The sequence below is a fragment of the Nothobranchius furzeri genome, chromosome 12 (assembly GCF_043380555.1).
Source record: "Nothobranchius furzeri strain GRZ-AD chromosome 12, NfurGRZ-RIMD1, whole genome shotgun sequence".
Classification (NCBI taxonomy): domain Eukaryota; kingdom Metazoa; phylum Chordata; class Actinopteri; order Cyprinodontiformes; family Nothobranchiidae; genus Nothobranchius; species Nothobranchius furzeri.
In genome coordinates, this window is record NC_091752.1 from 58,161,357 (window position 1) to 58,185,216 (window position 23,860).

The 23,860-nt window shown below is 39.8% G+C and overlaps 1 protein-coding gene and 1 long non-coding RNA gene across 2 annotated transcripts in view; one reads left to right on the forward strand and one right to left on the reverse strand.

The window, feature by feature from the left end:
* LOC107376464 (arf-GAP with dual PH domain-containing protein 1) overlaps positions 1 to 23,860 on the forward strand; it is a 40,114-nt gene that overhangs the window by 1,803 nt on the left and 14,451 nt on the right. Inside the window, exons 2-4 of the mRNA XM_015945564.3 lie at positions 161 to 291; positions 3,121 to 3,212; positions 6,169 to 6,251. Coding sequence (XP_015801050.3) covers positions 161 to 291; positions 3,121 to 3,212; positions 6,169 to 6,251 — 306 coding nt within the window. The remainder of the gene's footprint in view (positions 1 to 160; positions 292 to 3,120; positions 3,213 to 6,168; positions 6,252 to 23,860) is intronic.
* Positions 18,033 to 19,233, reverse strand: LOC139062180 (uncharacterized). The gene is made up of 3 exons (XR_011515762.1): positions 19,112 to 19,233; positions 18,964 to 19,034; positions 18,033 to 18,260 (listed from the first exon to the last, which is right to left on the reverse strand). It is a non-coding gene; the product is annotated as an uncharacterized lncRNA (long non-coding RNA).

The following is a 23,860-nucleotide window of genomic DNA, read 5'->3' on the forward strand; positions in this document are numbered from 1 at the left end:
TCAGGTTAACCAGCTCAGTGGCCTAGTGGTAGAGTGTCCGCACTGGGATTGTGAGGATTTGGTACACCAGCAGTGAAGCAGATTCACAGTATGAAGCAAGTTTGGGTGAAAACAGTATTTATTAAACATATTTTGTATGGATATGTATGTTTTTGTACAGACCCAGAGTGGGCTTCCTACACGCTGGGAGTGTTTCTGTGCCACAGCTGCTCAGGTCTCCACAGAAACATCGCTCAAATCAGCAAAGTGAAGTCCCTGCTGCTGGATCCGTGGAGCTCCTCTGAGATAGAGGTGAGACCGGCTGTCTGTTCGGTCGCTTTCATTCAGAAAAATCCTGCATTAGGCAATTGTGAGTTATCGGTCAAGACAAGCTTTTGTTTAAAAGTTGACATGAAGGAACAAGTATTCTTTCTGGATTCTACCTTGCACATCCCAGCCTGATTCGTTGAGAGCACCACTGTCTGCCAGAACATCTGTAGAATAGGATAAGCCGTTAACAGCTGCTCAAGTCAGCCATTTGAAAGGCCCAAACAGCAGCTGGCAGACTAGGAATACTTCTAAATCAGGAAGTGACACAGTGATACAGAATGCAGGAAACACAAAGACGACTGTGAAAATAAACATTTTCTTAAATAAATAGTTGAGTGAGAATAATTGTATCACAATTTCTTCCGCTGGTTGTTCACACGAATGAAGCTGATGCCTGTCATGCACCCCTCCACCATTATTTTCTTCTTATTTTGTGGTTATGCAATCTGTTTCTTCTCCAGAGTAATCAATCTCACCACTCTTTGTGTGTTTTCTTGAACAGTTTTTTTTGTCATAATTACTCAAATGTGTTATTAGACATCTTTTATATGCTTGTTTTATCCATCTGCAGTACAGTTCTTTTTTTAACACAGCAAAGGTGTTAAATGACCCGCACTTGTATAGCGCCTCTCAGAGTAATGGGCTCGACACACGGGAGGCGACATCGCCTCTCCTCCAGAGGCGGAGCTGGCCTAAATGGCGCCCTGTGCGAGATCCGCCTGTGACCCCCCCCCCCCCCCCCCCGACACCCCCCCCTACCAGCTCGCCACTTCAATATGAAGAAGATCAGTTCAACATGGGGAAAAAAACCTGACCTGTAGGCCAGAGAAATGTTCATTAGCACATCAAGTTCGATTCAGTTTACCGGTAAACATATCACGAATGTACAACAGGTCAATTATTAATCATCTTGGCTACGTAGCTCAATCTATACATTCCAGTAGCGTTTGCTACAAACAAATACAAAAACAACAATAAAGGAAAACAACTGTCTGACAGACAGCATAGCCGAATTCAAGGCAACACATAACAATAAACATTCGATTGCTCTTGGTTTCAAGTTAAGCCCATTAAAGTGCTTAAGAAAATAAAAGCGTTTCAAAAACAGCGTTTTTGAACCGGAGTTCTGCTCGCGGTGGGAACTCCACCGAACAAGGTCATTTTTTATAGCGAAAACCATCGACTGGTCACTGACAAGTAAAAGGGTGTTATTGGTAGATGTTAAGAACACTTACCGCTGAGGTAAAATGAGAGTATAAATGAATTGAGGGGAGAAAAACGCTTTGTTTTCCAACGCCGTTCTAAAGCAACAAGCTTACAGCCACAGCAGGAGTCGAGCCCGGAAGTATTCCCCCACAGCCAGCTTTGCCGCGACGTGGAAGGAGCCAATCAGGAGAGGGACCTCACAACAGCTGACGTGGGTCATGTGACAGGGAGTAGTTAATATGGGTTACACTTTGTTGTGCTTTTATTACAGAGATATTATTATTATCATCACTATTATTATTAAGAACATGCGATTTCTATGTTTTGTATATGTATTGGTTGATGCTAAAAAAAAAACTTTTTTAGGGAAAAAAAAAAAAAAAGGAAATTAAATGCCGCCCCCTGCAGACTGCCGCCCTGTTCGGCCGCACATGTTGCACATATCAAGCTCCGCCACTGCTCTCCTCCATTCATTTTCAATGAGACATGCGCGACAAAGCGATAATCGCGGGTCTCCCTCCTACCAAGCGAAACGCGAAAAACGTGCATGTGACATTTTGCGCTCGTGCACATGTCGTGCACAAGAGACCCAGCGATGCGATCCCAGAAAGTTGAAACATTTTCAACTTTTCATCGCTGTCGCTCGGACGAGGACCAATCAACGGAGGTTTCATTCACTGACCAATGAGCGGACAGGATGCTCCGTACATCTTCGAGCAAACATGAAGGAGAAGTTGATTATTATTATTATGTTTTATATAGTAAAATCACAAGTAAGATTTCACTTAACTCTAACAGCACCATATCTACCACTTTTTTAAACTCTGAACCGCTTAAATAACCTTAATTACCTCCAACCTGACACAGCCAAACAAAACAACGGAAGTTTCGATTTCGCCATGGAACAGAACGCGTAGACGGCTTTGCCGCTGGCCGCTGCCGCGGATCGCCTCCCGTGTGTCAGGTAATAAAAACGACGGCGAAAAATTTCGCTGATCATGGTCGTTTGTCACCTCCCGTGTGTCGAGCCCATTAGGACTCCAAAGCACTTTACACTACAGTGTATCAGTCATCCATTCACACACACATTCACACACTGATGGTGATGAGCTACAATGTAGCCACAGCTGCCCTGGGGCGCACTGACAGAGGCGAGGCTGCCGAGCACAGGCGCCACCGGTACCTCCGACCACCACCAGCAGGCAATGTGGGTTAAGTGTCTTGCCCAAGGACACAACAGTAGAATTCTCTGTCCGAAGCCGGGATCGAACCTGCAACCTTCTGATTACTGGACAACCCGCTCAACCTGTTGAGCTACTGCTGTTACTTACCTTGTTTTTGCTGATGTTTTCTCCTATCACTGTAGCCTTCTTCAGAGTTTTGCCACTGCTAGTTCCTTCTCTGTTCATCAGCGGCGGTGATGCCACCAACAGCAGCAACACTCTGAAGAAGGCTACAGTGATGGTAGAAAACATCAGCAAAAACAAGGTGTGTTAAAAAAGAACCGTTATGCAGTGTGTTATTAGATATTTATTTACCCAAAAACTCACAGAGATGAGAAGTTTCTATGGCTGAAATAAACCCAAAATGTTTTTTTCTTCTCAGTTTATCAACTCGGTTGGTAACAATGCTGCCAAAGCCAAATATGAGAAGATGGTACCTGCCTTCTACTATAGACCTACTAACAAAGACTGCCAGTAAGTTTCCATGAACCACAGTTTGTTTTAGGTGATTTAATTTTCATTGTTGTCTTTGATCTCAACATGCCCGTTACACTCAAAACAGGACTCTACTTGCATGTTGACATGATGCAGATGAAGCTTACATTTAAGATGAATGCATAATTAGAACAGTTGTTAAAGGGGCAGTTCAGATATTTTTGAGTGTTCTGGTTTCTATGGTTCTATGCAGAGGTGTGGACTCGAGTCACATGACTTGGACTCGAGTCATTATTTTAATGACTCTTGACTTGACTTGATAAAATCCATTAAGACTTACGACTTGCCTCAGACTTGAACGCCAATGGCTTGCGACTTGAATTGAGTTGCATCTGTTGACTTGATGATGACTTGGGCATATTTGATATTTTAGCACAAAAGTGGCACGACATGGACAAAAATGAATCATTCTTCGTCCTGGGTGTGATCTTGTCCGGCTAAATGCAGCAGCACTTTGTTTATAATCAGTTTCAGTTGCACTTTCTGCTTGTTGGAGCAAATAAATTAAGCTTTACGAAGCTTTATTTCTGGAGATTATTTATTATCATTGTCATTAAATTGAAGTTGGACAGATGACTTGATTTTGACTTGAAAATTCAAAGTTAAGGACTTGGACTTGACTTGGACTTCCACATTATTGACTTTGACTCGACTTGGACTTGGTTGTATTTGACTTGGACTTTACTCGAGACTTGACTGGAAAGACTTGTTACTTTCTTGTGACTTGCAGAGCAGTGACTTGGTCACACCTGTGGTTCTAGGTGAAACAACCATAGACTGTATATAAGATAGAAAGATGCCTCAGTCACGTCACTTGTAGGTCTCTGAAGAGCTAAACTGAAGCCTAATGAGCGGTTCCCACCACCGACATCATGGCATGCGTCTCGTCAGGTGGAGCCTAATGGGGGGCTGAGGATGGGGCAGATGATGAATACCCATCAGACTCTGAGCTGATGCAGCTACAAGCTAACTGAGCTTACCCTGAATACCCATCAGACTCTGAGCTGATGCAGCTACAAGCTAACTGAGCTAACCCTGAATACCCATCAGACTCTGAGCTGATGCAGCTACAAGCTAACTGAGCTAACCCCGAGTTATCCAAAGTTCACGTAGGTTGGCGGGCGCTTTTAGCTAGAAAACCACGGTTGAGCAACTCTGCCTTCCAGGCAGTAACACTTTTAACATGAGGCAGAGGTAGGCATGCCGCTAGCGCTAGCGCTGACAGTTCATCTTTCAATTAAAAGGACATGCTCCAAAGTTTTCATAATTTCTAACTTTAATTACATCTAAGCAGATGAGTTACATAAAAATCACCTCCTTGTCCACCATCAGTGTCTAGTTTCACTAATGCATTTCAGAAGAAATAGTCAAAAGCTACCTGCCTGTTGAATTCAGAATAGATTTTAAGATCCTCCTCACATATAAAGCTCTTAACTCTCTGGAGGCAGGCGTTGCAGATTTGCAACGTTAAAACCTACCTACCTGGTTACTCCACATACATATTTCATGAGCATTTTTTAACTCAGAAGTACCCCTGAAGGACTTAGTTGTTCGTCCTTTTATCAAAACTTATTTTGAGCCTGAGAGGGTTAATAATCAAGCTCCATCACACAACAGTGATCTGCTTGTTCTGAATGTTCCTAACGGTGGACAAGAAGGTCTGGCTGAAGTCTCTGCTCTAAATCATCCTGAAGGTGTCCTGTTGGGTTAATGCTACTACTCTGTGCTGGCCAGTCACATTTCTCCACAGGAAACGCACTCATTCAGTTCTTCACTGAAACACCTGACCATTTTGTTTTCCCAAATCATTTGGTTGTATAATGTACAATGTACTCCATTTAAAGTTTTTTTTTTGTAGAAAAACATCTGCTGTATCAGTGATTAGTGAGTAGACTTCGACCCTCAACCAGGGAAATCAGCTTGACACGGCTCTATGAAATCATGTTTTTTGTTAGCAAAAACTCCACATTAATGAGAATTATCCAGTCAAATCAGGAAAACATCAACCGGATAACTGTAGTTAGACACCAACTGAAGCAAGGCTCTTAGAGTCGACCTGCATGATGTTAATGTGAGTCAGCATGTCATAACTCCCATCTTTCAGCCTTCATTCAGCACACCTGGTCCCCTCATCAAGCTACAGCCAAGCCCTGTTTTCCCTAGCAACCTCAGTCAGCACCTCTTCTACTCCATTCATCTCACCTGTTCCTGTCATCAGCTTCATCCACTTCACCTGCTCCTGACTCCTCAGCTCATCACACACACCTGCTTCCCCTGCTATTAATTCACCAGCCAGCCACCAGTTCACTGCCGGATTATTGAAAGCCTTTGCAAGTAAATCGTCCAGCCATCCACCCTGCCTCATCTCAGCCTCCGGACCTCGTTTTTCGCTCCTGACCCCTGCCTTGTACTCTGCCTGCCATCACGACCCTCGCCTGTCTTCTACCACGTCTCTAGCCTGCTCCCTTTACCTGCTTGTGCCGATCTGGTTTTGACTCACGCCTGCCCTCCGACTCTGTCTCCTGCCTCGCCCTCCTCGGGTAACTCCTCATCCAAATAAAGACTTTTAAGGAACTTTACTGTGTTTGGCGTCATTACGGGTCTTCTGAGTTCTGTTCGTGACACAGCATAGGTGTTACAATCTGATAAACAGGACAGCTATTAATCACACTCGTTTCACAAAATAAAGCTAAATTAATTGTGGCACGAAACCAGAGTGCCCACAGAAAACCCACTAATATACTGGAAAATAAATTAATTCCTATAATTAATACTAAAGAATCAGAACATCAGCAGTCAGATGAGGACAGTAGTGACTAAATGATGATGGTTATGGTTTAATACGTAGGGCAAGAAAAGTCTTAATTAGATGTTTTGAGATAATCAGCTGAAGTGTGAAGTAAACATTAAACCAGGATAACCCTCCGTCCTACAGACTCCTGCGGGACCAGTGGATCCGAGCCAAGTACGAAAGGAAGGAGTTCATGTTTTTGGAGCAGCAGGAGCCCTACTCAGCAGGTCAGAGTCAAATCTCACTATGAACCATTAACCATCAGTTATACCGGCTGGACACTATGTATAAACTACATAAGAAAAAGGACTCGCACAGCATTTAGTGGAAATGATTTTTATATTCTAATCAAATTAATGATATATTTAAACTGAAAGTGACAAATGTTGACCCTGCCGGTACCTTGTCTCCTACGTCCTCCTGGTAGCCAGAAGTCAGGTTGGACGACTGATCGTCTCATTTTGTGTTTATTAACTGAGATGGACTCCTGCTTTGTTTCTTTTAAGCCCAGTTACACGTTTAACCTCCGTTTACACAGTTGGTGATGATGATACAAGAACTCTTGCTTAATCTCAGGTTGCCACAAAATGGTCATTACATAACCATTCTCTTTGTTGTTCCTCAGTGCTGTTGTGCTTCAAATTTGGCTCTTTGCGGGTAAGAGAATGAGAGAAAATGATGCAACTCTAAATATTCAACCTGTGAAAATAGAAAACATTTGATTCAGAGAAAAGTGAGCAAGAGCTTTCAATTCAAGTTTATTTATAAAGCGCCAAATCACGGCAAGAGTCGTCTCAAGGCACTTCACATAATAAACATTCCAGTACAGGTCAGTTCATTAAGCCAATCAGTAAAAAGTTTCCTATATAAGGAACCCAGCAGGTTGCATCGAGTCACTGACTTGTGTCAGAGTCTTTACAGCAATCCTCATACTAAGCAAGCATTTGGCGACAGTGGAGAGGAAAACTCCCTTTTGACAGGAAGAAACCTCCAGAGGATCCTGGCTCAGCATAAGCAGCCATCCTCCACGACTCACTAGGGATCAAGAAGACAGAGCACACACACGCACGCACGCAAGCGCGCACACACACACACACACACACACACACACACACACACACACACACACACACACACACACACACACACACACACACACACACGCACACACGCACACACACAAGCGCACACACCACCAACCCAATCCACCCACACACACATCCACACAACATATATACCAAGTAGTGTTTCTATGGCTACATTGTGATTTCTTAGTAAATATTCTGTTTAGTAAGATATGAACTTTATTGTATTTATCTTGGTGAATCTATAATTAATTCAACAGGATGGAGGCATGTTGGAGGCAGAGCAAGGCAGAGCCATCTGTATTCTCTAAAAATAGATACTGTACGTGTCAGCAAAATATTCAACTCAGTTAAAAGCTTCTTGTTGGTTAAAACTTGAAAATAATTCATCTAAGTGTGGGGTTGTGTTTGATGTACAGTAATATGATGAATACAGTTGTTCTGTTATTTGATTCCGTGTTTGGTTCTGCAGCAGATCATGCAGAGGAGTTCCTGTACATTAAACTCAAATCCCATAAGTTACTATAGCCTTTTGAAGATATAATAAAACATGAAATTATAGCTGTTTATGTTTCTAAACGCTACAAAAGGTTTAGGCCCACATGCAAGCACCTGGTGGTCGGGCTTTTGTCCATTGAGCCCAGCTGGGCCCAGAGCAGGTTGGAGGCTTTGGCAGTCCCGTTGCTAAAGAACACAAACTACAGGATTTTGTAATTGAAAACCATGCATTTTTAAAACGAGGTCCAGTTAAACAACTGTTTCGTCTTCTGTGTAAGATGTTTTTTACATTTGGAAGGTTTTCTGGTGTGGTGGAATGAAAATCCTTAATTTTAAGGCGTTTTTTATGATTACTTTTATATATGCAGAATCATATGTAGACATAATTCCCATGACTCGCTTGCAAAGTCAATTTTTTAAAAGTTATTTCTCAACAGAGTTTATAAAAGTCTTCTAGGAAACAGGAAGTCGTGCAAAGTCCGTATGTTGTCCTGATAGAAAAATGTTGCTTACATCATCGCTATCGGCTTTAATTGGCTGTTTCCTGTGGTAACATCTGAGTGGGAAACAGGAAGCTTTCACAATAAAGTCAGTTTAACCTGCCTTAAAGGAAGTCCATTTTATTTGTTCTGAAATTCACTAGGATGGAATAGAATAGACTAGATTATAATATAATATAATATAATATAATATAATATAATATAATATAATATGATAAAATGTAATATCATTAAATTCAATTCAATTTTATTTATAAAGCGCCAAATCACGACGAGTCGTCTCAAGGTACTTCACATAATAAACATTCCAAATCAGGTCAGTTCATTAAGCCAATCAGAAATAATGTTTCCTATAAAAGGAACCCAGCAAATTACATCAAGTCACTGACTAGTGTCAGGGACTGTACAGCAATCCTCATACTAAGCTAGCATTTAGCGACAGTGGAGAGGAAAACTCCCTTTTAACAGGAAGAAACCTCCAGAGGCTCCTGGCTCAGTATAAGCAGCCATCCTCCACGACTCACTGGGGATCGAGAAGACAGAGCACACACACACACACACACACACACACACACACACACACACACACACACGCACGCACGCACGCACGCACGCACGCACACACACACAAAGACAGACAAAGACAAAGTAATGTGTCTATAGTTATATTGTAATTTCTTAGTAAATATTCTATTTGGTGCGAGATAAACTTTATTGTATTTATCCTAGTGGATCTATAATTAAACGGATAAACTAGTAGTAGCACATCCAACGTCAAGGAAAGCAAAAAGTTATTATCAGGAGAGGGATAATGTTTAAGTGGTTAGCAGCAGTGTGCTAGACGATAGCCCCCTCCATGAGGCCACCACAGCTCAGCAGAACATCATTGTAGCTTCTTCTGTGGAGAAAAACACTTAGAGAGAAAATAAAGTTAACAGCTGAAATAGCAGGAAATAATACAGTTAAAGAGCAGATTGTAGAAGAAAGTAGTAGAGTGTGAAAAGTGGTCAGTGTATCCTCCAGCAGTCTAAGCCTATAGCAGCATAACTACAGAGATGACTCTGGATAACCTATCCTTTTTAGATGGAGGCATGTTGGAGGCAGGGCAAGGGAGAGCCGTCTTTACCGACTGTACACTCCACCTCCCTCTACTCCCCCACTTGTCCAGATCTAGGCTAACATCAGATTTTAACCATAGGCCCTATCAAATAAAAATGTTTTAAGCCTAGTCTTAAAAGTAGACAAAGTGTCTGCCTCACGGACTAAAGCTGGGAGCTGGTTCCACAGGAGAGGAGCCTGATAACTAAAAGATCTGCCTCCCATCCTAATTTTAGATATTCTGGGAACCACCAGTAAACCTGCAGTCCGAGAGCGAAGTGCTCGGTTAGGAATGTATGGAACAATCAGATCACTGATGTATGATGGAGCTTGATTATTAAGAGCTTTATATGTGAGAAGAAGGATCTTAACCCTTTGATGCATAATGGTCACTACAGTGGACAGGTACTCAAAATAGTTATTTATTTGTTTTTGCTATTAAGCACAGCTGTTGAAGACTTTATTGCATGTGAGCCCCGCCATTTGTACTTCAGTAAGCCAAGCCAACACATTTCATGCTCAGAATGCACACTGTCCACTGAGGTGGACATGTAATAAATTATTTGTAAATTATAAAATTTTACAAAAAATATTTGTTGAAATTTGTTTCATTCACACCTAAAGACGAATGAAAAAAATTGTAAAAAAATCATGGTTGAAGATTTCATAATTCATGCATCAAAGGGTTAAAATCTATTCTGAATTTAACAGGTAGCCAATGTAGGGAAGCTAAGACAGGAGAGATATGATCTCTCTTTTTAATTCTCATCAGAACTCTAGCTGCAGCATTTTGGACAAGCTGAAGACTTTTAACTACATTCTGTGGACTTCCTGAGAGTAATGAATTACAGTAATCCAGTCTTGATGTAATAAATGCATGAACTAGTTTTTCAGCATCACTCCTGGAAAGGATGCTTCTAATCTTAGAAACATTCCGAACGTGGAAAAAGGAAATCTTGCAAACCTGTTTAACCTGGGATTTGAATGACATGTCCTGGTCAAAGATAACACCAAGGTTCCTTACTTTGTTCTCGGAGATTAATGTAATGCCATTCAGGTCAGGTGATTGACTAAGCAATTTCCTTTTCTGGATTTCTGGTCCAAAGATGAGAACTTCCGTCTTGTCTTGATTTAAAAGCAAGAAGTTTAGGGTCATCCAATTTTTTATGTCCTCAAGACAAGCCTGTAATCTACCTAACCGATTAGGTTCATCAGGGTAAATGGATAAATATAACTGAGCAAGGGCGTCAGTTTGTTTTCAGAATTGCTGGGGACACTAACCATACACTTGAGTGGGGTTTAAAAATTGTTGGGGACAATATAGGCTAGCACAGGGGTCGGCGGCTCTGTAGCCGCATGCGGCTCTTCCATCCATCTGATGCGGCTCTCTGTGCTCTTAAAATAATGAATTGATATTTAAATAAAAAAGCTTTATATTTTACTGCATTAATTTTACATCTGTATGCTAATTCTAAATGTAAAGATTATCTGCCTAAACCTGAACAGTTCCGACCCGGTCTTACTGTGAGACCGGGTTGACGCGTCACGCTTGTGCGTAATCATAGGCGCTTCCTGACCTGGAGGATGTCAGATTCTGGCATTCTCCTCAGACAGGTTCCTGGATGCGTCGCCACATTGGAGACAGGAACAAGCACTATTCAGCCAAAGTTTCATAATCAGGGAACACTTTCTAAGTGACAAGTCTCTCTGAGAGACCGGGTTTGGAAAACACTCGCTTCAGTGGGAGGAACCTTCTCACATGCGCTCTGGTTCTGAGAGCCTGGATTTGTATTCTGAACAGTCTAAACATGTTTTTAAAAGAAACGTATGACAAAAGTGGCACCTGCTCAGTAAAACCACCAACAGTGTGAAAAATATCAAAATATTGTAGGCAGAGACGGGCTACAACTTCTGGATCCACTTTATATAAACCGTTTTATTGATTATCTTCTTATGAAAGATAACTTTGACGTACTGTACACGAGCGACCAGGCGCGTTGCAAGATTTTCAAAAGTGTGGGAGATGTTGTCTGTGCCTAAAATAATTTGATGTTATTCATCTTGTTAGTTTAATTTCCATAATAGCGGAGCAGGTGCGAATTTTAGACGCGTCATGCATGTCTCCGTTTTAAACATGATTAAACTGTTCAGAATACAAATCCAGGCTCTGTCTCATTAGATTGGTGTAACTAAAGTTTGTACTGAATGAAACTACATTAAACCATGTTGAAAAGAAAAGGATCAGATTAAATAATTTCCCCTCATTTACAGTCACGACGTACAGCGCAGTGCGCATGGCTCTGGGGTTAATCAAGTTTAGTTGTTTCTCTTTGCAACAATCTTCACAGGAAGGCAAAACAGTTAAATGGCAGGTTACAGATATTTCCATTTGACTGTATTTTGATGGATAAACTCAAGGATGCTGGCTGTTTTGAAAGAATTACCCCGACGCACACTGATGCGCATGGATGAGCTTGGAAAAATGTTCTTTTTATGAAATTATGAAACTTTGGCTGAACAGCGCTTTTTCCCGTCTCTAATATGGAGACGCATGACGCATCCAGTCTGAGACAGAATAGCAGCTCAGAAAGCTCCTGTAGAGACATTTGATTATGCACAAAGTTTATGTGGAGCAGAAGCGGTCGGGCCACGGCAGGTGAAATGTTCCTAGCCTACATGAAGTGAAACTATTTAATTGTAACATTAATATGTTACTGGACACGCTGGTCTGGTTGGTTAGACCAGTGTTGGAAGTGGAAACACACACACACACACACACACACACACACACACACACACACACACACACACACACACACACACACACACACACACACACACACACACACACACACACACACACACACACACACACACACACACACACACACCAATTAAAATAATGCTGATGGACTAGAAGACAGGTGATGGTTTTATTTAAATGATGATCAGGCTGCTGTAAAATGTAATCTCCATCCACATCCAGACAGAATTATCCTCTATTCTGTCTCTAGTTGCTCTGCTCTTGTCTGGGCTGACGTAGCTGACGGAGCGCGCGGCGCGCCTAACGGCTGTGGTGCACATTTTACGCATTTGGAGAGGTGGGCTGGATGCTTTGCTTTTACTGGAAGATGGTCCACTTAACGCACGGGTGTAGACTACATATTAATGACAAATGAATGAAAATTAAATTGGGAGTTTTTACTTCATATTTTAGAAATAAAAATGACGGGGAAACACATTCATGACGTATTTTTAAACGAAATTTTCTAGCGCGACTTGCCTGCTTCACTTAAGTCACTGATTATTAAGGTCCGTCCAAAATTACCGTGGCCCACCCAAAAATGAAAACCTGGCGCCACACCTATTATAAACCTCTGCAAATTGTTGTTCTTCACTTTATCAAACTCAGACTTTGTACAGCTAATGTCAAGATGTAAAATGATGAATTCAGTCGAGCTCTTCCGTCCCTCCCTCTCCTGCTCTCCTGGAAACCCGACATTGGCTGTCAGAAGTGGGAGGTGAAGAAGGAGATGAGGCAAACAGAGTGAGTGCGACATAAAGAAACCAGACTGGTGTGGAGGTGAGCAAAACAGCTGGAAAAGTGTGGGTGTTGAATCCCGCACGGGTGCGATGTCCATGCGAGCGACCGGTACCTTTTTTTTTTTTTTTTTAATTAGAAAAGGTAACATACAAACAAAATGCACCTTACACTATATATTCAAAAGATAATCATTACATGCATATTCAACATTTTCACGTATATGAAAAAGAAAACAATAGAAAAAGAACATCTAAAGCTGGGGTCATCTAATTAATAGATTATTAACTTACTAACTCAAAATCACCTACAAAGGAAATAAACAAACCAGCCTTTTTCTTTTTAACTAAATTCAAAGATTTAACTAATAATTTTAAGTCATTTCTCCAATAGGCTAGTGTTGGTTTGGTCTTAAAAAAATCGACATTTATGTATAAACTGTTTACACAAAATTAACAACACATTAACACCATAACTAACTTTCTTTTCTTTCAAAAACACTCCAAACATTATCATATTTAAGGTAAATGGGGAAATTTGAATCCCACTAGAACAAAGCCAGGCATGAAAATCTAACCAAAATATTTGTATAAAATTGCACAAAAAAAATAGATGGTCTAAGTCCTCCTCTTCTGTTTCACAAAATACACAATTACCAGCTTCTATATTGAATCTATCCCCAAGGAGTCTATTGGTTGGGTAAATTTTATTCAAAATTTTAAATTGGACTTCTTTCCCTTTAGGAGCGATAGGGAAGGTGATATAATCACTTCTTATTTTTTCAATTTCTTCCCTTTGGAAATCTTTTACGTCTAAGTAAGTTTGGATAGAAGAGATTCCTTAATGAAGATCTTAGAAACTTATTATTGCATTTATCATCACAAAATTGAATATCTTCTATAAATAATTGTCTTAACCTGGGGGAGATGCCAGAATATATTATATCATTTACAACTATGTTTTTGAGTGACAGTGGAATTGATCTTATAACCCGATTAAATTTATTTTTAGAACATTGGATATTACACTTTTGACAAAAATCTTGATGTTCTAGAACATGTCCTTCATTATCTACAAAATGGGCAATTGCCCAAACACCTTTGGAAAGCCAATCTTGGATAAAAATAGATTTTCTGTTCATTAGGATATATCTATTGTTCCAAATTGGGCTATTATGTGGAGTGAAGTTATGTTTAAATAACATTTTCCAATAAAGAAGGACCTGTTTATGAAATGCAGAGAGTTTAATAGGTAGCCTAGTAATTTCAAAGTCACATTTTAGAAGAAAATCGATACCTCCCAGTTTGTTAAAGACCTTACTTGGTATAGAAAACCAGATGGAGTGTGGATTATTTAGGAAGGATTTTAACCATTTCACTTTCAAAACACCATTCATTACATCAAAGTCAATTGCGTTTCCCCCACCTTCAATGTATGGTTTAACCAAATCATCTTTAGATATATAATGGCATTTATTTCTCCAAATAAAGTTAAAATTTAAGCTATTAATTGTTTTAATGATTTTATTTGATATTGATAAAGAGTAAGCTGGATATATAAATCTAGATAAACTATCCATTTTGGTTAATAATATTCTTCCAAAAATTGTGATGTCTCTTTGTAACCAGTTATTTAAGATTGTCTTACATTTGTCAACATTATCTGAAATATTTACTTTTTCCACCACTTTGTGATCTTTTGAAATTGTGATGCCCAGATATTTTACTTCCTTTTTCACCTGTATATCGTACAAAAACTGTGCCTGACATTCCTTTAACGCCAATAGTTCACATTTATTTAAATTTAATTTTAAGCCTGAAGCTTTTGAGAATGTAGTTATTATTTGTTTTACTAGGGGAATTTGATGTTCATTTTTTAAGAAAAGAGTAGTGTCATCTGCAAGTTGACTAATTATTAACGAATTATCTATAATCTCAATTCCGGCCACATTGCTATTTTTAATTAAAATTGCGAGCATCTCCACAACCATTATGAATAACAGCGGAGAGCTTCCACATCCTTGTCTAATTCCTCTTTTAATGCTAAATCTTTTACCAGTGCTATGGCCTAACGACACAGAGCTATTTATATCATTATATAGTATATCTATTATCTTCCTAAATTTATTCCCAAATCCAAATCGAGTTAGTGTTTCTATAATAAAAGGATGTTCTACTGAATCGAAAGCTTTATAAAAGTCCAAGAAAAGAATAAAACTGTCATCACTAATTAGATAATTGTAGTCCAGTAAGTCTAAAACCAATCTGATATTATTATGAATGTTCCTGTCTTTCAAAAACCCTGATTGTGTCTCACTAATTATACTTGAAACCCCTTGTTTAAGCCTTGTTGCAATTGAGCTAGAGAAATTTTATAATCTGTATTTAGTAACGTTATAGGCCTTAAGTTATCCAATTGTCGCTTATCTTTGGTTGGTTTAGGAATTAATGTAATTAATCCTTGTTTCATGCTAGGCATCAATTCTCCCTTTTCAATACTGGCCAGTATAGCTTTGAATAAGATTTCCCTTAAGTCTTCCCAAAAAAATTGGAAGAAATTAACTGTAAGCCCATCTGGACCAGGGGATTTATTAAGCGCCATTTTCTTAATCGATGCATCTAATTCTTCAATTTTAAGGTCAGATTCACAAATTTCCTTAAATGATTCATTAATTTTGGGGATCAGATTATCTATTTGATCAAAAAAGGCATCACAGTCTGCTTGAGAGAACTGTGAGGAGTATAAATTAGAATAGAATGTATAAGTTTCGTTTTCCAAGATTTTAGGGTCGTCACCATGGACGTAATTTTGGGGGGGGGGGGGGGGGGGGGGACAGGGGGGACATGTCCCCCCCACTTTTTCCAAAGTCAAGTTTTGACCCCTGCACGTTTTACCATCCAAAAACAATATTACGCTATATTAAATTGACACTGGTTGAGCTCTAGGACCAAGCGGAAAACAACAGTTTGTGTTGAAGCCTGTTTCCCATTAGAGCATACTGTAAAGATACCCCCCCCCCCCCCGTGTCCCCCCCCACTTCTAAAGTGAAAATTACGTCCTTGGTCGTCACATTCAATACCATCAATTAACAGGGAAGATATAAGATTTCTTTTCTGTCTGCTCTTTTCTAAATTAAAAAAATATGAGGAATTTTTTCCCCCCTCCTCTATCCATTTAGCACGTGAACGCACAAAAGCTCCTTCTGCTTTATTTAAGTAGAGCTGATCTAATTTAGTTTGCAACTCCATAAGTTTACTCTTTTCTTGGCTATCTAGATCATCCTTACTACAGTAATAAGTAATTTCTTGGAATAATTTACATTCATATTCTCTTTGCTTTCGACTTATATTTTTACTGAATTGAATAGTAAATTCTCTAATCTTGAATTTAATGAATTCCCATTTACTGATATATCCTACAATTAAACGGTCAGCCATAATATCTTTTATAATTTTTTTTGACTATGTTGCAGTAATCTTCACTTTGTAAAAGTTTGGCATTGAACTTCCAATAAGTTCTTGTATTTGATTGTCTAATTTCCGATTTTAAGCATAGTTCAATAAAGCAATGATCAGAAAGAGGTGAATTTGACATCACAGCATTTACAGTGTGGTTAAGAATGTTGCCACTTCCTAGCCAATAGTCTATTCTAGATTTACAAGTTCCATTTGGCTTAAACCAGGAAAAACTTTTCATTTCCGGATTTCTTACTCTCCAAATATCTGTCAAATTGTTGTTTATCAAAAATTCTATAATTAGGTTATTTCTTTGTGGTCTACCTGTCCTTGAGGGCCATCTATCAGTCCATTCATCAGGGGTCATATTCCAATCACCACCCATTAAAATATATTCCGTAAGGTATCGATCTTTAAGTTCGGAAATATTTAAAGTTATATCTTCTAACATATTTTTATTCTGACTTTCATTGTTATATCCGTAAACATTGACTAAAATGAAAAACAAACTTTCAACTCTCATTACAGCGATCAACCAATGACCATTCAAGTCAGTTCGTTGTATTACAAGATCCCCAGGAAAGTTATTGAATAAAATTGCTACACCCTCCGACCTTGTTGAGCCATGGCTAAACAAGATTTTGCTGCCCCATTGGTTTGACCAAAAAGATACATCACTATCAGATGAATGAGTCTCTTGTAGGAATATGCAGTTTGATTTTTTACCTTTGCAGTACAAAAATAAGGCTTTTCTTTTAACAGATTCTCTTAAACCCCTAACATTTAAAGAACCAAAACAAATGTTAACATTCAACATGAACTATAGATAGAATATCGCTCACCACGTGAAAAAGATGAGAAAGAAGAAAAAATACTAAATGCTGAGCTCCTCAGACCGCTAACAAGTTTCCACTATTTCAGTTGTCATTTTTAGTTCTCCTGTGTGTCCTCAACTTTGCGTCCATCAATGAAGGCATGTGGACCACGAAAGTAGGCTCGTTTACCCGCACGTCTTGCCTTCTCCACCAGAGGCCATAGGCGCTGTCGATCTTGTATGTCCTCCTGCGGAAACATCTCTGCGAAGCTGATGCGTTCTTGTTTGCAGATTGAAGAATCCTTTGTGCGCCTCCACAGTTCTTCTTTAATTCGCCTTTGTGTGAATAAAATAATGATGTTTCTGTTTCTGCCATCAACTCGTTTTCCTAAGCGATGAACCACATCAACGGCCTCTTCTAAGTTCAAGTCAGGGGCAATCTTCCCAAGCGTTTGCAAAACCTTCACTCTAATGTTTTCGTCTTTGTCTTCCTTCACCCCTTTTAGCTTTAAGCACCACCTCATTCGGTAGCGCTCTTGTTCTCTCACTCTTCTTTTTAAGTCTTCGTTTTCTTTAAGCAGCTGTTCATTTGCATTTGACAGATTAACAACTTTCAGTTTGCAGTCAACTATCTCTGCGGCATTAAACTCCACAGCCTTATGTAACGGGTATTACAATTAAATAATATGAAATAGGTATTGAACTATTGTCTTGACAACTCTGGACCAGTATCAAAAGTTCTAGGTAAGATTATGGAGCCTTGAAAGGATCAGCAGAGAAGGAACCACACAATGACAGATAATATATGATTTAAATAGAAACTGTATTGAAAAGGTGTAAAGTTTACAAACCCTGCCTGTCTAAGCCGGCTTCCTACAGTGCACAAACGCACATTAAAGGACTCAAAATAAAACCAAAACCCTCTTTGAGGAAATTCTCCAAAGAGTTTCAATTAAAGAGCTTCCACTCCTGTTGCTCAGTCCACTTCTCTTTGGAAAGAGAAATTAGTTTGTGTGTGTGCGTTTCTGTCCAGTGGATCTAACACTACCCGGGTAGATTTTTTAAAAGTGTCAGTCTTATCTGTGTCAAGGGATGTAATGATAGTCCTGGGGTTCGCTGAAGATGGATCCCACGGCTGGCCACACCGTACTCTGGTCCGTCTACAGTCACTCTCTTGGAACTGGCTCGCCACTGAACCCACAAGGTTCAGATCTCAAATGATCCGGTCCTGGTCAAAAAACCAATCTATGCACACAGGGCAGAGTGCATACATTACTATTTTATCTATGCTCCTTCCATCACTCATCTTTAGTTACACAATGTCTCAAGCATCATGAAATAACTTGAGTTGCATCACACAAGGTTTTAGCACAACAGAAAATATACCTTATATTTACCCTTTTAAGAATAAATAAATTTGTAAGATTCACTCTCCCACATTTATCTTTTTTTTTCAGCTTGCTTTTAACTGTTCTTCCTTTTCAGATATTTCAACTGAATTATTTCTCAGAAAAATATATCAACTTCTTTAAACACTAATACATCCAACAGAGTAATGAGATCCTTCACATTTTATAATCCCATTTTATAAACTTTTTGCATCTTTATCAAATGAATTAACTTTTAAATCAACAACTAAAAGGGTGCCTTTAAGCACTACATGACAATATTACTGTTCCTTTAACGTTTTGGAAAGCTAACAAACTCAAATGAATCACAGTAATAGTAGAACACACAGAAATTGCTAAGCAGTAGCTTAATACTAGCGGTTAGCTGGGCACATTTTAATATATTCTTTAACACTTAAAAATAAACATCTGCACATCAGTGATGTTACAGTACTTTAAACATAAGTATCACAACTCCGACTGGTTTTTAAACAGGAAATATATTAACAGCAGTCAACTACATGTCTTTATGGTGCTAACATTCATGTAGCATCCCTTACCGGAGCTCGTGGTGAGATAGCTCGCCTGGCTGACGCAGCTTCCCACGGCCGTATTTCACAGAATTCAGATCCTAACAAATAGCCATCTGTTAATAGCTAGTTGGTGAAGATAAATTGCAAATTTAACTTTTATTTTAACTTTTCTTACCAGGATCTTTCAGTTAATCTGGCGGTTGCCTCGTGAGTAACGGCTTTCACAACAGGAAATGCTGACTAACAGGAAGTCATCTCAAGGCATACTCGCCTCCTAGTGGCGGAGAGGGAAATTACACCTCCAACCTTATGCCGCAGCACAAACCACAATTCTGATGTGGGTTACACTTAGCCAAGCTGGCAACCATAGCTGCACTTTGTCTGTTTTGTTCCTTGATATCTTCCAGCTGCACTTCAAATTTCTTCTCAAGTCCCAGAATGGCTTCAAAAATAGTTTTATTGGAGATATCATCTTCCTTCTCTAAAGATTTTGTTCTTTTCTCACCCGGCGGTTGTTTTGATGGAGTTGGTGGCGCAGAGTCTGCTCCCCGTTCTCGCTTGTTTAAACCCACGTTGGCAGCTTCAGTGTTAGCATAGTCATGGTCTCTGACTTTAGCATGCGGAGACGTCTTAACATTGGGATTTGATGGCACAAATTGCAGCTTTGCATCCTTAATAATTTTTTGGGTATCCATAGTTATATTTCGAGTGGTATGAGAATAAAGTTACTTAACAAAATCTGCGGTCTTTCGGAGCTCCTGAGAAAACACGACTGTTCAAGCCGCCATCTTGGTGCCTCCGAGTGACCGGTACCTGCTGCTGTCACCTGGTTGTGAGCAGCTCTCTGCTGTCTGAGGGTAGGCCCCGCCCACAACGCCACGGCTGCTGCGGTGTTTTCTTTACTGTGGGAAACGGGTAATAATGGCTCTTTGATGGGAACAGGTTGCCGACCCCTGGTATAAGATCTGAGCTGGTAAAACAAAAATCCTCATCAGCAGGCTTTTTTGAAAGTGGGGGGACACAGCTGCCAATCACAAATTTTGCCGGGGACATGTCCCCAGCGTCCCCGGTTAAAATGACGCCTATGTAACTGAGTATCGTCAGCATAACAGTGGAAGTTTATCCCATGCTGTCTAATGATTTTACCAATTGGGAGCATATATATAGTAAAAAGAATTGGTCGAAACACGGAACCCTGTGGTACTCCACAAGTAACCCTGGAGTATGAAGACGATTTGTCATGTACATTTGCAAAATTAAATCTGTCAAATAGGTAGGATTTAAACCAGCCTAGCGCTGTTCCTTTGATCCCTACAACATGTTCAAGTCTTTCTAAAAGAACATTGTGATCAACTGTGTCAAAGGCAGCACTGAGATCTAACAAGACTAGAACAGACACAAGATTCTTATCTGAGGCCATGAGAATAATGAGAATATCATTTGTAACTCTCACTAACGCATTTTCAATGCTGTGACACTCTCTAAAACCAGACTGAAATTCCTCAAACAGATCATTAGTGTTTAAATGCTCACATACTTGGATGGCCACTATTTTCTCCAGGACTTTGGATAAAAATGGAAGGTTAGATATTGGTCTATAATTCATTGGGTCATCTGGATCCAGAGAAGGTTTCTTAAGTGAAGGTTTGATTACAGCAACCTTAAAATCCTGTGGTACATATCCATTACTAAGGATAGATTGATTATATCTAGAATGGGGGCAGTAACCAAAGGAAATGCTTCTTTAAAGTATTTGGTTGGGATTGGATCCAAAATGCAAGTTGAAGGTTTAGATGAAGCTAATATTTTTGATAACTCTGAAAGCTCAACTGGATCAAAACGGTTCAAGCACAGATGAGGTTCTACAGTCACCTCGGATGCTGCCTCACTTACTGAGGAAGAAGAAATCGCATTAGGGAGGATGCTAAAGATTTTGTTTCTAATAGAATTAATTTTACTTGTAAAAAATCCCATGAAGTCATTGCTGCTGAGGGCTAAGGGAATAGATGGCTCAGAGCTATGATTCTGTGTAAGTTTAGCAACTGTACTGAAAAGAAATTTAGGATTATGCTTATTCTCCTCAATTAATGCTGATAAATAAGCAGTTCTAGTTTGTCGAAGCTTATTTTTATAAAGCACAAGACTATTTTTCCAGGGTAGGCAGGCCTCCTCCTGGTGCGTAGAGCGCCATGTTCTCTCCAATTTCCTAGAGTTTTGTTTTAAGACTCGTAAATGAGAATTAAACCAGGGGGCCAACTTCCTGTCCCTAATTACCTTCTTTTTAAGGGGGCAACATCATCTAATGCCACACGTAAAGAGGAAGTAACATTATGAACTAAGGCATCAATTTGTGAGGGGCTAGAACTGAAAATATTGCCCTCTGCTACATGCCTCTGAGATGCGGAGGACAGTAAAGATGGAACAGTTGATTTAAAAGATGCAACTGCGTTGTCCGATAGAGACCGACCATAGTGACATTAACTTTCATGTCTCGAGAACTCAGTTATAAAAAAACTCAAAAGTTATCAGAAAGTGGTCCGAGAGGACTGGATTATGTGGAAAGATTGTTATTTCCTCACACTCTATGCCATAAGTCAGCACAAGGTCCAATGTATGATGGCAGGAGTGGGTGGAGCTATGTATTCTTTGAGAAAAACCAATTGAGTCTAAGATATTACTAATGGCTACATTGAGGCTATCATTTTCAATGTCCACATGAATGTTAAAATCCCCCACTACAATGACCTTATCAGTATTTAGCACCAAATCAGATAAAAAATCAGAGATCTGATCCAAAAACTCGGAGTAAGGGCCTGGTGGATGATGTAAAACTACAAACAAGGGTGGTTTTACAGTTTTGCAATCTGGATTAGGAAAACTAAGAATAAGATGTTCGAACGAACTGTAGCTATTAATTGGTAAGGGACTGATTAATAAGTCCGAATGAAAAATGGTTGCTACTCCTCCTCCTCGCCCTGTACTTCGAGCAATATGATGATTTAAATAATTTGAAGGAGTCGACTCGTTTAAACTAACATAGTCCTCTTGCTGCAGCCAGGATTCTGTGAGAGAGAGAGCAAAGAGATCTGATTATCACAAATCAAATCATTAACTAACAAAGTCTTAGAAAAAATGGATCTTATGTTCAACAACCCACATTTAATTTTTCTAGTTTTCTGCTCAGTTGAATTTGTTCTAATATTTATGAGATTTCCATGATTTGCTTTATTAAGCCTGATATTTAATCTGTGTGATTTTGGCCGTGGGCAGGACACTGTCTCTATGGGGTAGTGGGTGGGTAACAGTACAGAAGCTGCAGAGGGGTGGGTTAAACTACGACTCTGCTTCCTGGTCTGGACCCTGGGTTGTCATGGAGGACTAATAAAACTGGCCATGTTCCTAGAAAGAAGAGCTGCTCCATCCAAAGAGGGATGGATGCCGTCTCTCCGCATCAGACCAGGTTTTCCCCAAAAGTTTTCCAATTATCAATGTAGCCCACGTTGTTTTCAGGACACCACCTAGACAACCAGCGGTTGAAGGACAGCATGCGGCTAAACATGTCGTCACTGGTCCAATCAGGCAGGGGTCCAGAGAAAATTACGGAGTCCGACATTGTTTTGGCAAACTTACACACCAAAGCAACATTAATTTTAGTGACCTCCGATTGGCGTAACCGGGTGTCGTTACCGCCAGCGTGAATAACAATCTTACTGTATTTACGCTTATCCTTAGCCAGCAGTTTCAGGTAAGATTTAATGTTGCCCACTCTGGCCCCAGGTAAACATTTAACTATGGTTGCTGGAGTCTCTAATGCCACGTTTCTGACTATGGAGCTGCCAATGATCAGAGTTGGCTTGTCAGTGGGTGCGTCACTGAGCGGGGAAAATCTATTAGAAACGTGGACGGGTTGGTGGTGGCCCACGGACTGGGTTCTATGCTTCCTGCGTACCATCACCCAGCCGGCCTGAGGTCCCGGCTGCTCGGGTTCTGCTGGAGGATCGCTAAAGGTTTGTTCTGAGCTAGTTAGCCCCGCGCTAGCTAAATAGCTACGGCTGTTTACGGGTTTTTCAACAGCGCGGAGCCGGGACTCCAATTCCGACACCCTCGCCTCCAAAGCTACAAAAATACTACATTTATTACACGTACCATTATCGCTAAAGGAGGCAGAGGAGTAACTAAACATCTGACACAGAGAGCAAGAGATAGGAGATGGAGAAGCAGAGACTGAAGTAGCCATAGCCGTGCTGAGGCTAAGCTAACTGGATGAGCAAACTGTTCAACACCAAATAAACTGCGTGCGAACTCAAATGGTTCCCTAAAAGCTAGGTGGAACAACAGAAAATGTGTGTTTTAGTGTGCTTATGCGCTACAATAACTCAGAGATATCATAGTACAGAGAAATTAAATCAGTTTTAGCGAGCCCCAAACACCAAACAGCTACACTTAGTGCAACACTGAAAACAGGAAATGCCTTACCGCCAGGTGCAGCCAATCAGCAATCAAGATCAATGAATTGAATTGAATGTAATATAATGTAATATAATGTAATATATTATAATATAATATAATAAACTAGATTAGAATAAAATAGACTGGAATAGACAAATAGAATAGAATAGAATAAAATTGACTAGAATAGAAATGACTAGACTAGAATTGAATAGAATAGAATTTATTGATCCCACAATGGGGAAATTCACTTGTTGCAGCAGCACCAACACTTAAGGGAATAATTTGAAGAAAAATAATAACAAACCATGTCACCTTTATTTCTATAGCACATTTCAAAAACGACATGTGAGCCGATTAAAGTGCTGCACAAAACAGTCATAAAACAACATCACAATACAGACAAGAACAATCAGTAAAACACAATAAAAGGGTCATTGTCCAAAAGCCAATTTGTACATGTAAGTCTTCAGCT